The sequence below is a fragment of the Rhinoraja longicauda genome, chromosome 4 (assembly GCF_053455715.1).
Source record: "Rhinoraja longicauda isolate Sanriku21f chromosome 4, sRhiLon1.1, whole genome shotgun sequence".
In the NCBI taxonomy this organism is placed as follows: domain Eukaryota; kingdom Metazoa; phylum Chordata; class Chondrichthyes; order Rajiformes; family Arhynchobatidae; genus Rhinoraja; species Rhinoraja longicauda.
The window spans coordinates 47,937,629-47,952,367 of record NC_135956.1 but is presented as its reverse complement, the minus strand read 5'-3'; the positions used below and the strand labels follow the sequence as shown (position 1 = coordinate 47,952,367).

Sequence of the window (14,739 nt, the reverse complement as noted above, 5' to 3'; positions counted from 1 at the left end):
ATGGAGGGGGGGAGGGGGGCTGTGGGTCAACGAGCTGCCGCTAACTCACCCACTCCATCCCCCTTCAACCGCCTTCCTCCATCCCCCTTCAACCGCCTTCAACCCCCCCTTATCCCTGATCCCCCCCCACCACCCACTCACCTGCTCTTCCCAGCCCCCGCCAGGAGACCTACGATATTTCAACTTTGCAATGGTGCAAATGGCAGCGACCCGTAGCTAGCCGCTGCTCGCTTCCGGCCACGTGAGGAGGGATGGAGTGGTTGAGTGGGGGGGGGGGGGGGAGTGGGGGATGTGGAGTTGAGATGGAGTGGGTGAGGAAGGAGGCGGGGAAGTGGGGGTGGGGAGGGTGCTTGACCAATGCAGGAGAGGTTTGGGGGGTGAGGGGAGAGGGGGGTTGAAGGGGGATCGAGAACGCGAGTGAGGGGGAGGGGAGGAGGGGGGGGATAAGGCGGGATCGAGTGGGTGAGTGGGGGGGGGGTGGGGAGGAGGAGGGGTTGAGGGGGGATGGATTGGGTGAGTGGGGGAGGGGGAGTGGGGGGGAGGAGAGGGTGCTGGACCAATGCAGGAGAGGTTTGGGGCCAATGAGGGGAGGGGGCGGATGACCTACGAGCTGCCGCTAACTTTAATAGATGCACTCCTCCCCCCCACCCCAAGGATCGGCGCCTGTCCCGGCGTGCCCCACGCCTGACCTTCCTCCCATGGTGAAGCGCGGTGGCAGAGGGTCCAACAAGATGGCCGTCGCCGCCGTTCTGCAGGAGAGGCTTTGGGTCCACGGCTCGCTCTGGCTGCAGCGCTGGCGACACGGGGCCGAGATGAGTGGCTCCCTCTCCCCTTCCCTGTCCCCCCCTCGCCCGCCCACGGCCCCGGGGGACACTCGCCACCTGGCAACGGTCTTCGTCAGTTGGAGAGGGTTGCCGGGCCCGCAGGATCGTCAGTTGGGGGAGGGTTGCCCCACGAGAGGCCCGCAGGAGAGATTTGGACCCAATGGGTCCACCTCAGTCTAGTCTTATTTAAAAAAGCAAGTAAAGATTAAATCTATCTCATACAATTACATTAAAGAGAAAAGGCTGGTTGATCTGGTTCAAAATATGCGATAAGGATAACTTTAACAGCAATGCAATCAAAACATTTTTTTTTAAATTGCAGCTTATTAAGAATTTCAAGGGGACCAAAAGTTATAGCAAAAAGGGGAATATTAAGTAGATATGGTCTACATTCAGCCATGAGAGATTTGATACTTAAAAAAAATAAAACTAGATAATTTTTCTGTTATTTTCAATACAATATAATCCAGGAGACCAACATGCTCGTGTCACCAGTTCACTTGTATCTCCAGGATATTTTAGAAAAGAAAATAGAGATGGTGCTTTTTTAATTGTTACTTGCCTGTCAGTTCAAAGAATTGTAAGCTAGTTTGGCATTGCAAAACTATTTCTACAGTTGGTGAAGTGGAGATGGAGAACTCACTTGCAAGATGTCCTGATTAATACTGCCCTCTATGGTGATCTGTTGCACTGGCTGCTGAGACTGAGACCCCTCTCCAGTCACTTGCTCGGACAGCTCCAGAAGCTGCTGAATAACATCAGTCACTGCTTGTGCTCCTTGATGACCTCCGACCGATGTTACAGGTGATGATCCAATCGCCTGCCATTGTAATTTTAAAGAATAAGTAAATTAAACCCAATCTGCAATTCATACATGGTTACTCTCATTCATTGCTTTAATAAAACAGTGGTCCAGCCTCAGATGGAATACGATGTTCAATTCAATTCCTCAATAGGGAGGATGTGATGGCATAAGAGAAAAAAGTTAAGATCATGATTACTGGTATGAGGGATGACATTTACAAGGATGGATTTGAGAGATTGGGATTGTTTCCTTTAAAGGCAGCAACTTATGATAACTACAGACTGAGCCAACATTTTGACTTAACAGCCAACTTATTTTTTAAGATATCTCAGAGGCTCTTGAGCACAAAGTTTGTAATGAAAACTATCTTGCAGCCAAAATTAGAAGAAACATTTTCTTTAAAAAAAAATGAAAGGCTGAAGGGAGATCTGGTGTTGATGAGGACCACCATGAATTTTTATTTATCGTCTTCTCCTGCCAAGTTACAATGGTACAGAATCAGGATGGCCGCATTAACAGGCTGGTTTCATTGGCCTTTAAATATTTACACCTTATATTATTTAATGCTGCAAATATCAACGGAAGAAATATCCAAAGCAACTCTCTTAAGTGGTCTTCGCAGGAAGCCTGGCTTAAAAGGTACTAATATTGAAGAATACATGCAGTTTTTCTTTCAAGACCGGTCTTGTTGAAATTTAAAAATATTTGTGGGATGTATGGGATATTCATAAATCGTCTGAAGTATACTAATGTCACTTTCAGCACTCATCCTGTAGCTTTCATTTCAAATGCTAACCTAAATATTTCCTGAATGTTGGGACAATATCTGCCCATGCCACCTCATGTTCTTCTTCTCATCACCTCAAAAATATCCTATGTGTTGCCATAAATGTATGTCCTCTGGATATAGGCCCCTTTCACACTACCTACACCATGTCTCTCATTGTATTGTATATGTATATCTCAATCAGGTCTTTCCTTCAGTCTCCTCTGGTCCCAGGAAAACAAACCCACATATTTAGTTTCTCCAGAAAAACAGAAATTCTTCATTCCAGACATCTGTCCCCTCCCCAGTGCAATCACATCTTTCCTATAGGAAAAGAGACCAGAGGTGCACAAAATATTCCAGCTGTGGTCTAATTAAACCAGAAAGGGTCCCCATCCAAAATGACATCTATCCATGTTCTCCAGCAATGCTGCCTGACCCACCGAGTTACTCCAGCACTTCTTTAAAGTATAAATTAATTGAAAGAGAATGAATTGTGCTGCGAGGACAAACTATTTTAGTGTAGTATGTGTTTTGAATTTGAAAATGCAATGCCTGTAGACATGATGAAGGCAGGCTCAATCTTGTCTTTCATGAGGAAATTAGATAAATATGAGGAGGGGAAAAAAAATAATTGCAGGAGTCTGTGGGTGGAATAAGTGAGTTGCACTAGTAAAAAGTTGGCACAGACATCACAAGCCAAATGGGAATACAAGATTCCCTGCATAAATGCAGGAATATTCTAGCAAGCTGAAAGACCCAGGCATACGGTATACTTGCCTTCAGTGGTGGGGGGGTTTGGAGTATAAAAGTCAGAAAGTCATGTTGCAGCTGTATAAAACATTGGGTCGGCCACACTTGAAACATTAGGGAAATATAGAATCAAAGAACTGCCGATGCTGGTTAATACATAAAATGACACAAAGTGCTGGAGTACCTCAGCGGGTCAGGCAGCATCTCGGGAGAACATGGATAGGTGAGACCCGAACGTCACCTATTCATGTTCTCCAGAGATATTGCTTGACACGCTGAGTTACTCTAGCAGTTTGTGTCCTTTGGAATATTGGGTGTAGTTCTGGTTACCACATTATAGGAAGGATGAGGAGATTTTGGAGAGGGTTCAGAAGAGGTTCCCTTGGATGTCTGGATAGAAAAATATCAGCGATAGGAAGAAATTGGACAAACCTGGACTATTTTCTTTGGAGCATGGAGGACGAGGGGCACCATGATAGAAGTAAACAAAATGAGAGGCAGAGACATGGTAGATAGTAAAGAGCCTTTTGTCCCCCCCCCACCGCCCCAAGGTGAAATGTCAAATACTAGAGAGTAAAAGTTTAAAATGAGAGGGAGAAAGTTTAAAGGAGATTTACAAGGCAAGTGTTTTTCTTTACAGAGGTGCCTGTACCATCTCCCCCATGTCTGGGGAAGTGGTAGAAGTGGATAGCAGTGTTTAGGCAACATTTAGACAGACATACAAAACAGACACAGAATTTATGGATATGGATTACGTGCAGGTAGTTGCGCAGTTTAAATTGGCATCCTGGTCTGCACAGACATTGTGGGCCAAAGGGCCTGCTCCTGTGCTGTACTGTACTGCTCTACGTCCTAGGCTAACTCTATGTCCTGAAAGGAGCCATTACTGTAGTCCGAGTTTGGAGAGCAATGCCAGCGACTGTTGTAGTCATTCCTTGCACAAATGCTGTGAAAGAGGAAAAGCAGTGCTTAAAGGCAACACTTTGCAATGATTGAGAGAGTAGAACTTTGATCGCAGAGCACCTTATGATGGAATTTGACTTTGTCGCTATATATCAATGACCAGGAAGATTTATTGTGTGTCACATACCTATTTTTTTTATACCTGCAATGTGAAAAATGAGGACACATTATAAATATTATTACCCTCAATCTCAATACATTTAAGTTATATATAACAGTTTTGTCCACGGTGATAAATTGCAGGTGCCTGCAGTTTGCATGCATGCACAAATACCAGAACTAAATGTACTGACATAATCTCCTTTCAATAATACTGAAGACCATTTGTCAAATTATAGGGAATTCTGACTACCCAAAAAGAGAATAATTTATAATGTAGGTCAATCTATATTACTGTCTACACATTTGTGTAGGTGAACATAGAATGATTGGGCAATTATTCTACATAATGGAATTCATGTCAGAGACAAAGACACAATTCTAGATAATGGAAATGTGGCAGATAATGTAGGTATTTCAGATGCTATTTAATGTAAGAAGTTAAATCACACAAGATTACATACAACTACTTGGACAGATGTCCCTCGGGGTCAGAAAGTAAGTGAAAATCTTATCTTACACTCAATAAAAGAGAAGCAGGCCATTTAGCTCCAGGGAGCAATTCCACCTGCCCCATTTCCTCTCTTCTTATTCCCCAATTTTACTGCACCTTCTCCCTCACTTATGCCAATCAATTCCCTGTTGATTCTTTCTATCATTAATCTACACCATCATTTATTTTTATGGTGCAAGTAGAAAACAGAGCAACTGGAGAAGCTACAGAGCAGGTACGATGAGAATGTAACAACTCTGTATCCAGGACCCGGATTGAAGCAAGGTCCTGGGAACTGTGAGACATCTTTAACTGCTGCCCCTGGGGTTTTGCAATGATGGAATAGTGTAGTTTTCTGTCTTGGAAGCAGTTTTGATTTCCACTGCAGTTAATGTTTTGGGCAAAAGCACAAAATAAATTATACTGAAGTTGAATCGCCATCTCAAATTAGAGTTTGTGGCAAAGTGAGGGAGTTGGAAGGGCTGGTGGTCATACAAGAGGATAGACAGAGAAGAGATGGATAACTATTGCAGAGAAGAGGATGGTGCCCAATAGTGAAACGTTCACAAGAGATGAGAAGTCACATTGATCTGCTGTAATATTTTGGACAGTTATGTGGTACAGAATAACCATGGCAGTGGAAATACTTTTATAAATGGAATATGGAATTCTGGCCTAACTTGAAAAATATATCTAGTTTTGTTTAGTTTAGTTTAGAGATGTAGTGCGGAAACAGGCCATTCGGCCCTCAGTCTATGCCAACCAACGTTCCATGTACACTAGCACTATCCTACACACAATTTACAATTGTTACTGAAGCCAATTAACCTTTAAACCAGTGTTTGGAGTGTGGGGAGAAACTGGAGCTTCCAGAGAAAACCCATGAGGCCACAGGGAGAACAGACAGCACCCTTCGTCAGGATCAAACCCGGACCACTGGCACTGTCAGGCAGCAACTCTATCATTGCGCCATCATGCCATACTATTTTTCTTCACTAAAAAGGTAATTAATGAATCAGAAATAAAACAAATCCAATTACCGGTACATTGTGCGCAGTGTCACTTGTTACTCGCAAAGATTCTGATCCATCGGAGTGCATCCTGCTGATATGTGCATTAAGGCTGCCTAGTTTTCGAAACACACAGCTACATTCCTCACACTGATAAGCTGGCTGATCCCCATCCTTCACCTGTGCACAAATAAAAAAGAAAGCAATTTCAGCAAGTTCGGACATTTCAACTAAACAAGTACAGTAATTAACTCCCAATGACGACGGAATAAAAGATATGAAACTCGAACAACCTTCTGCATTTCTTCTCATTATAATCTTCGTTACGAGAAAAACAACAAGAGGAAAGATGCTGCACGTGAATATCCTGCTAATTACAGACAGCGTTCTACTAAAACTCCTGCAAGAACACTTACTGGGTATTGCTATCTAAAAAATGGGCCAGATCATGCTGATGTCTGGCCAGCGGATTTTGTAACAGCCAGCTGTCATCAATGTATGTGCAAGTACCTTCCTTTGCAGCACACTGGACTAGAAGCACTTCTATATGTTAGTGAACTTCATTGGGGGGTGGGGATACAATTTACACCTGGCCCTTCAACCCTAATGTCAGCTCGAGCTACTGTTTCTGGTGCAACTTCATTCACTGTCAAGCTGATCAACACCAGGAAGACATTTGGCCGGGCAGTACCTCATTAGGACCATCTCCTTCTAAGCCTTGCCCATTCAAGTATCACAAAAGCAAAAGCAAATGTGCAGTTTCTATAGTTAGTTTACTATCACGGGATGCCTGTTGCGGGTTTCAATGAATGCTGGGTGAATTCTAATACAAATAGATAGAAACTGTTGCAGGTACAAGCGAAGGGGAAATCTCTGAAAGATTTTAGCAGATTTAGCTGTCATCCTAATCTGATTTTAATGAACAACAGTTGGATTTTATTCCAGAGCTAAGAAAATACTTGTTTTGAAATTTATTGTTACTCGGCTTCGTGGGAAATAATGGAAGGTTAAAGTGCGATTAGCTGGCAAAATAAAGAAATAACTAACAGACAAAATAGCTGAGCAAAGGGTTCCAGAAAGCTTACGTTGCTGTATAGGTTTAATAGCAAAGATGGGGATGTTTAGACGTTCATAAGGCACAGCATTCCACAGTTCAGCTAAATTTTAAATATTTCAAAGCTGAGTAAAAAAAAGAGATCAAGGTACTAAGCATGAAGAGTATACCATTACCTCAGTGTGAACCCTTTGTATGTGTGCTCGTAGATTGCCTCTCTGCGAAAATGAAGCTGGACAGAATACACAAAAATGTGGTTTTTCACCAGTATGCTTGATCATATGTATCTGCAGTGCTCCTTTCTGGTTGAAAGCCTTTCCACAATCACCACATTTAAATGGCCTTTCACCTATAATACCAAATAAAAGTTTGTTAAGCATAAACTAAATAAAACAACACCAATCTGCAGACAATGACTAGGCAGCATATGGCATATTTAATGATTAGCTCAATTTTATTGCAACAGATCCCAAATAAAACAGGCTCAGGAACATGTGAAATATCTTCCTTAAAGAATTTAAAGTATTTCTGAGCAAAAAGTATAGCAATACAATGAATACATGATAGGTGGCAGCACAGTGCTAATTCCAACATAACCTTCAGGTTTTGAAATAAATTCCTTAGTCTTCACAATGCAAATTAACATGTATAACTTCTCCTCAAACTCCACAAATAATTTTGCAGATCAAGCTGTGCTCTGCCACCAATGTTTCCGATTATATCCACTTACTGCCAATACAGCAGATTATTCACGTATATGTTTGTATCTCAATGACCAGATTGTGGAATTACATCATGAAGAGTCAGCTGGAGTCTGGAAAGTGTGGCCAAATCATGCTCAGGTTTTTCTTTCACTCAGGAAAATCAGTTTCTAATCATGTAAAATTGGGAAAACATTTTATGTAATTGAATTGCAAGACACACTTCTTTTGAATAATGTAGCAATGCGCAGGTCAGGTGATTAAAGATTAATAATTGCTCCAAAATAATTTAAAAATTTAAAAATAACATTCATTATTTTCCATAGTCAGAGTCATACAGCACAAAACTAGGCCAACTCATCCATGCCAACCAAATGAGTTAGTCCCATTTGCCGCACCTATTTAAGTGTTCTTTGGATGTCATAAGAATTCTGTGTATAAATTTTGGTTGCCATGCTAGAGTAAGGATGTGGTAGTAATAGAGAAAATACAGAGTAGATTCACCAGGGTGTTTCCTGGGCAGCTGTAACTATAAAAAGAGATTGAATAGGCTGGGTTTATTCTGGAAAGAAGAGTCCCAACCCAAAATGCCACCCATCCATGCTCTCCGGTGATGTTGCATGACCCACTGAGTTACTCCAGCACTTTGTGACTTTTTCTGCGTTTAATCTCACTGAAACATTGGAGCCTATAGAGCGGCACTGTGGCGCAGCCACAGAGTTGTTGCCTTATAGCGCCAGCGACGCTGGTGAGATCCTGACAACGGGTGCCGTCTTACGGGGTTTGTACGTTCTCCCCGTGTTTCAGTTTCCTCCCATATTCCAATGACATACAGGTTTGTAGGTTAATTGGCTTCGGTAAAAATTGTAAAAGATCCCCAGTGTGTAGGATGGTGCTAGTCTACGGGGTTATCGCAGGTCGGTACAGACTTGGTGGGCCAAAGTGCCTGTTTCTGCGCTAAACTGGATGGCCTTTGAGGGAAGGGGTTTTTAAAGTTATGAGGGGTATGTTCAGGATAGATATTTGGCAGCTTTTCCCCTGGGCAAGGGAGTCCAGAACTAGAGGGCACAAGTTTAAAGTGAGAGAACAGAAATTCAAAGATCTGAGAGGTAAATTTTCCCACATGGGATGGTGCATATCTGAAACAAGCTGTCAGTGGTGAAAGTGGGGGCAGATACTTGGTAATGTTTAAAACGCATTGGGGAAGATACTTGGATAATAAAAGGCCTGGGGGCAAATGGGATTACTCCAGATAGGCATCAAAGGTGGAATGGATGAAAAGGTCCTGTTTCAAGGCTGTACATTTGTGATTTTATGTCAATCACCTGTACAAATGCAAAGTGAAACATCTTCTAAATTAATTTCGTTAAAGATATTTGATAAAAAATCCCATATTAGCTTTACAGCATACGTCACCTGTATGTATTCTGATGTGTCGAATTAACTGGCTAGGCTTCTGGAATGTCTTCCCACAATGTTCACAACGATGGGAGAACCCTGACCTGTCTACATGCCGTTTGTACTGCTTGGTACACAAGGATGACCTGGGGATTAAGGGATGCAAAAACTTATGAATATTACATTGAGGTTCTTGCAACATCTTATTGTAAAATATTAGTGTGAAACAATATCCAGAGTCAATGGACTGTTTAAATTACAAAAAGAGACCAACATAGATGGCAACTGTAAAATGCATTTCAAGGTACTGAAATGTGAAGTCAGCCACTTGAGATTTAATATTATCATCTAAATGCTGAAAAGCAAGAGGTTCACAGTACCTTTGAGGTCCAAGTATATTGATCCATTGTAATGCCATGCAATGGTGTAGAAAACATTCATGACAGAATACAGGCTTTTCTATCCGGATGACTGGACTACCAGGAGTGGAGCAATGCTACTTCTTTCAAAATCCTTAGCAACAAAAACTGGAGCAATGAAAGTTCTGGCTAGAATATCTTTGGGAGAATATATTGACCAGAATGTTCAATGTAAATTTACCAAAATGGTACGAGGACTCGGAATGAAACAATCTGTCAGCGGCCCTGCCGTCAACCCCCTTACGAGCTTCATAAATTTCAATATCACCAGTTCATCCTATAAATAATATATTCCTTTATTCGTCCCACACCGGGGAAATTTATTGAAAATGTCAATAAGCATACGCTTAGCCTGCTCAGGCTCTCTTTATATGTCAAACTCTTCTTTAGTAGTTCAATTCTGGAAATAAAACCTGAATGTTTAGACTAGGTACACAGAATGCAGCACCCATCATTCCAAACCCACAACCTGCACCCTAGACCAACCAAACCCATGCCAAAGTCTTGGTGCTGAGAATTTGCAGGTTATGTTCAATCCAGCAGGATTGAATTCACATTCACAATTATGTTCAATTATGTTCAATTCACAATTAGGTTGGCAGAAGATTTAACAATCACCAGCTATGTAAAGGACCATCACTGAGCTAACTGGGAAACAAACATCTTATCCCAGCAGAACACTAATAAACATCCCAATCCAAAAGGCAATTAAGCGCATATACTTTGGAAACCGATTCAACTTCTTGAAATAGAAACACACTGCAAATTTCCTCTTGACTCCTCCCTGGATATGTTCAGCAAATGAAGCTTCTGCCGACACTGTAGCATTGAAAAGGAGAACGTCCCTCATCCACATAACTCCTTCCTACCACCAGGAAATTCCCAAACACTACAAGACCATCGCAGCTCCGAACACCTCAAAAGGGTTCTCTCAAATAGGTCAGATCCCCCTACAAGTGGAAACCTGAACCTACAGACTAGGTACACTGAATATACCATTTGATAATATGTAGGGGATCTAAGAAAAGTACTACAACATAAACAGAAAATGGGTTAAGAGCCTTTTCCCTAATCTCCATTCTCAAAACAGTTCTGAAATGGTATAAAATAAAAGGAAAATAATGCAAATGCTAGAAATCTGAAGGAACAACAGAAAATGCTGAAAATAGTCAGCTTTAGTGAAGAAACAGAATCAAACATTCAGATCTATGTTCTCTCTTCATAGATACTGCCTGACCAGCTGATATTTCAACAAGGTGTATGATTACTACCAGTGGAATACTTAATTTCTTACTATACAGCTGCTGTAGGTAAAATAATATTTATAGCTTTAAACTTATTGATTGTTGATTTTGCAATAGCTCAGCAGGTCAGGCACATCCCTGGAGAACATGCATAGGTGACATGGATACGTTTTGGGTCGGGACCCTTATTCAGACTGATTGTAGGTGGGGGAGAAAGAAAGCTAGAAAGGAGGTGCAAGACAAAGTAATAAGGCAAGTAATAGACTGTCACAGGTGAGGAGAGTTTTTTGATAGGCAGTTGGTTGGTCAAAGGACAGAGATGAAAAGACAGGAGCTGCGAGACAAAAGGATTGAAGAGTTTTAAATTGTGTAGCTAAAGGAAGGAATTAGGTGGAAGGAGAGGGGGATATTAGAAATAGATGGGGCACAGAGGAGGGGGGGACTGTAATCAAATGAATGGAAGATTTGGGTAATTTTCAAATGTGCTGTACGTCTATATCACCTATATAGTATAGTCAAATTTCATACAAGAATAAGTGTAAATGTTAGAGTTTTAATATGCACATTGTAGGATGATAAGACAACCAACAGGATCTTCCATCTTAGTCCCACATCAGAGGTTATGAAGCAGATGGAAGTGCATAATGCCATGACCTAAATTAGGCCCACGATCTAAATGCTGTGGACCACATTTATTTCATAAACGATTACACGATGTGCAAGATTGTTTGGTATTTACATCATAAAGATACTGTTACACTTATGCCTCAAATCACACACCTAACTCTATAGTGAGATTTCATGTGATCACGTAGCTGGGAAGGCCTTTCAAATTCTTTTGTGCAGATCTTGCAAACATGTACTTGGCTTCCATTTAGTTCCTGCCGGTGTTCCTCCAGATGTCTAGTAAGTTGGCTCTGTAACGTAAATTCATCACCACATTCTGTACATATCAGGTTCTACAGAAGAAAAAAATAATGTAAAAAAAGTCAGTCCAATTGAAGTTTACAATAGTTTGTAAAGATTGAGAGTCAATATTCAATTCTTTTCACAGGCTAATCGGTAAAATTTATGATACTAAAAATATGAGCAAGTGATTTTAATTTAATAAGTACTGTAGAATGTATCCTGCCAGGTTGCATCTTGGTCTGGTATGGCAATTCTAACATACAAGAGGCTGCAGAGATTAGTGGACTTAGCCCAGTCCATTCCAGGCATAGCCTTCCCCTCCATTGAAAGCATCTACGAGGCGCTCTTCAAGAATGCAGCATCTAACATCAAAGATTCCACCTTCTGGGTCACGCTCTATTCTCACTGCTCCCATCAGGCAGGAGGTACAGATGCCAGAGATCCCACACCACCAGGTTCAGGAAAAGCTGCTTTTCTACAACTATCAACTTCTTGAACCAATCCTACCTTCACAAAGGAACTCAACAGTACTTTTCTTTCATTATATTTTACACTTATGTCTTGCTTTTTCACATTGTTTTCTTTCTTTTAGAAATGTTATGTGCAATTATGTATAATTTGTCTTTGTGTGTTTGACTGAGTCTATGAGCCTACAATGCTGTTGCAAGCAAGATTTTTCATTATACTTTTATCTCACTGTATTTGTGCACATCACCATAAACTTGAATTGACTTGACTCGATATAGTTATTCATCCGCTCCCCCATTTCCACCCAAAGACCCCTTCACCCTTCTAAGTACACTGATAAGGCAGGACCAATTTAGTTCTATCATCAAAATCACTCAGCCACCATTTCTATCACTGTAAATAATTCAATATTGAAAGCAAACCCTATGAGAGGCCTAACCTAACCTTTAACAGTAAAATGAAAATTGAAATAGATATTTGATGACAGGTATCTAAAATACATAAGCTCAGTTTATTACCATCTATTTGAAATAATAAATTCTAAATCAAAAGTCCAAATTTGGAAAAGAAATACGAGCATTTCACATAATAATTGGCATTTACCTGTGTAAATGCAAATACATTTTGGATTTCCACATATTATGTACAAATTCCAAACCCGACTGCTTTTGTCAGCATTTCTGTGACTTTCTTCCAGCATTGGATTAATCATGGAGATCAGCAAAGGAGCGCAAAATCCCCAAGATTACTCAACACTTAGAATCCGGGAACATCTTGCACAACCCTGACCCTATTCATTTCAATGAATGGGGGTGGTTACAAGTAACTACAGTGAGCATTTTTTCCTTTTCATATTTTTTGAATTTCTCAAAAGCAACTTTTATTTACACATACACTTAGATTAAATTTAGAATAATTTTGAATAGCTTTTTAATAAATTACACTTAGATGTCTTATAATAGTTTTGAATATCTAGGACACTGAGTGGAGTTTAAGTTGTTGGTTTGACAGCTATCCAAACCAGGCTCCAACTGTATGATGGAATGGTTTCACAGCACAAGTCTTTGCTCCTGTGGATGGGGTGCAAGTTCCCAGTGGGAGACCAATGCAAGATAACCTTCTGCATGATCTTGGTCAATGAATTTTATACACAAAGATTACAGATGCAAAATAATCTTAAAATACTAGATTTTTTTGGTGTATCTTGAGATGAGCAAACACTTTTCAATTATCAGAGCTTCCTGACTAAAGCTCCTTTTCTGATTTTATAGCAAAGCACTTCTAACACTGCCAAGTTAAAATTATCAAATTTACCGCCAGCAACTGAAGATCCACCACAACTTAAAAGATTTGCAACTCTGCAAAAGATAGTGATTTCGTTTTCTTTGAAAGATTAAACATTTGCCAACTGGCAGATTTCAATTATGCATTAGGTAAATTTAAGTTCATACTTTTTCTGTGATTGGCACTATTGGTGTAAAGTGTTGTCATAAAGCAATTTTAACTTAGGCTACCATTTTTTTTTAAACTTAATATATAACAGGAAGTACTTTAGATGGGATTTGGTGCAAAAGTGAATTAGATTATAAGCAGTGAAAACTCACCTCCTCTTTCTCATGCAGCATAATGTGAGCTTTAAGGCTGGCCACGCGGGAAAACTTCTTGCCACAAACAGGACAAGATGGCTCATTTGCATTGTGAGTGGCTTTGTGCAATATAAGATTAAATTCCACGTTAAAGGTTGTTGGGCATTGATCACATCGGTAAGGCTGTTGAAACAGACAAAGCGAAAAAGTTTTAATTTAAGTATTAGGAAAATGCATTTAACAACTCTACCTTTAGCTTAAACAGAGCCATGCGTCACTTATCAGCTACCAACAATATAACGTCAAACATTGCAAACATTCAGTTTTTAAACATATTTCACCTGGGGTTTATTTTTTTGAAAATTTTGCTTATCGACAGCTGTTGGAAGACTTTCTTTCACTGTGTGTAATAATTGTTATAGGGAAATAGAACTGCAAATGTGCCATACAACCCTTCAAACCTGTTCTGGTACCAACACCTTCAATATGGTGGACCATGGCATAATACTTTGCAGAAACAGCAATAAAAATAAACTCGACATTAAGTCACAAAAGATACTTTCTATCCCACTTATTCACAAAACTCTAATTGCATATATAATTTAAAAGCATCAAATTCCAAAAATTAAAGCCATTTCACTATTTTTATAATGTTGAAAGTCACTTAACTATACAGTCATTTTAAATTATTCCCAGATATTTGCTTAAAATGGTCACAAATTTAAAAAAAATCCGTGAATATGTTCTTGTTATTGTTAGTCTTTGTTGATAAAACAATGACAGACATGATTAAGTGTGAACAAACATAAAACAAAAATAACACAGTCATGTTAATTATAATCATTGTAACAACAAAGCTGATAGATAACAAGTCATGTGAAACGCATACATATGATGGCTGATTACAGACAATATATTAGTTCACAAATCAGTTAATCATATTTCATAAAGTAAAAACAAAAGTGGCAGATTGTGAATAAAAGCTCAATTCCCATGCAATGACGTTTCAATTAATTCTTCATAAAAAGTATTTTATACAATAAAAGTTTATTAATACATAAATTTATAAATGGTTTGAACTAGATTTGTTATTGTCGTGTGGCCAAATTTCTACCTCCCCATCTCTACCTCCCCATCTCTACCTTCCCACACCCCACCCCAACTATTCCTTAACACTTCAGCGACGATTGATTTATTGCACTTCCTGCATAATTGCATATTTTATCTGAGCAAATTGGTTCTGCAAA

General features: G+C 40.0%; 1 protein-coding gene across 6 annotated transcripts in view; it reads right to left on the bottom strand.

Moving 5' to 3' along the window:
- The window catches only part of LOC144592745 (zinc finger protein 236), a 118,020-nt gene that overhangs the window by 67,859 nt on the left and 35,422 nt on the right, over nucleotides 1–14,739 (bottom strand). For all 6 annotated transcript variants that reach the window (XR_013547175.1, XM_078397686.1, XM_078397688.1 and 3 more), the window contains exons 3-8: nucleotides 13,511–13,675; nucleotides 11,310–11,488; nucleotides 8,885–9,012; nucleotides 6,944–7,116; nucleotides 5,744–5,893; nucleotides 1,468–1,644 (exon numbers count right to left, since the gene is read on the bottom strand). Coding sequence is in view for 5 of the 6 variants with exons in the window: in XM_078397686.1 (XP_078253812.1) it covers nucleotides 1,468–1,644; nucleotides 5,744–5,893; nucleotides 6,944–7,116; nucleotides 8,885–9,012; nucleotides 11,310–11,488; nucleotides 13,511–13,675 (972 nt within the window). In the remaining variant the exon portion in view is untranslated. The remainder of the gene's footprint in view (nucleotides 1–1,467; nucleotides 1,645–5,743; nucleotides 5,894–6,943; nucleotides 7,117–8,884; nucleotides 9,013–11,309; nucleotides 11,489–13,510; nucleotides 13,676–14,739) is intronic.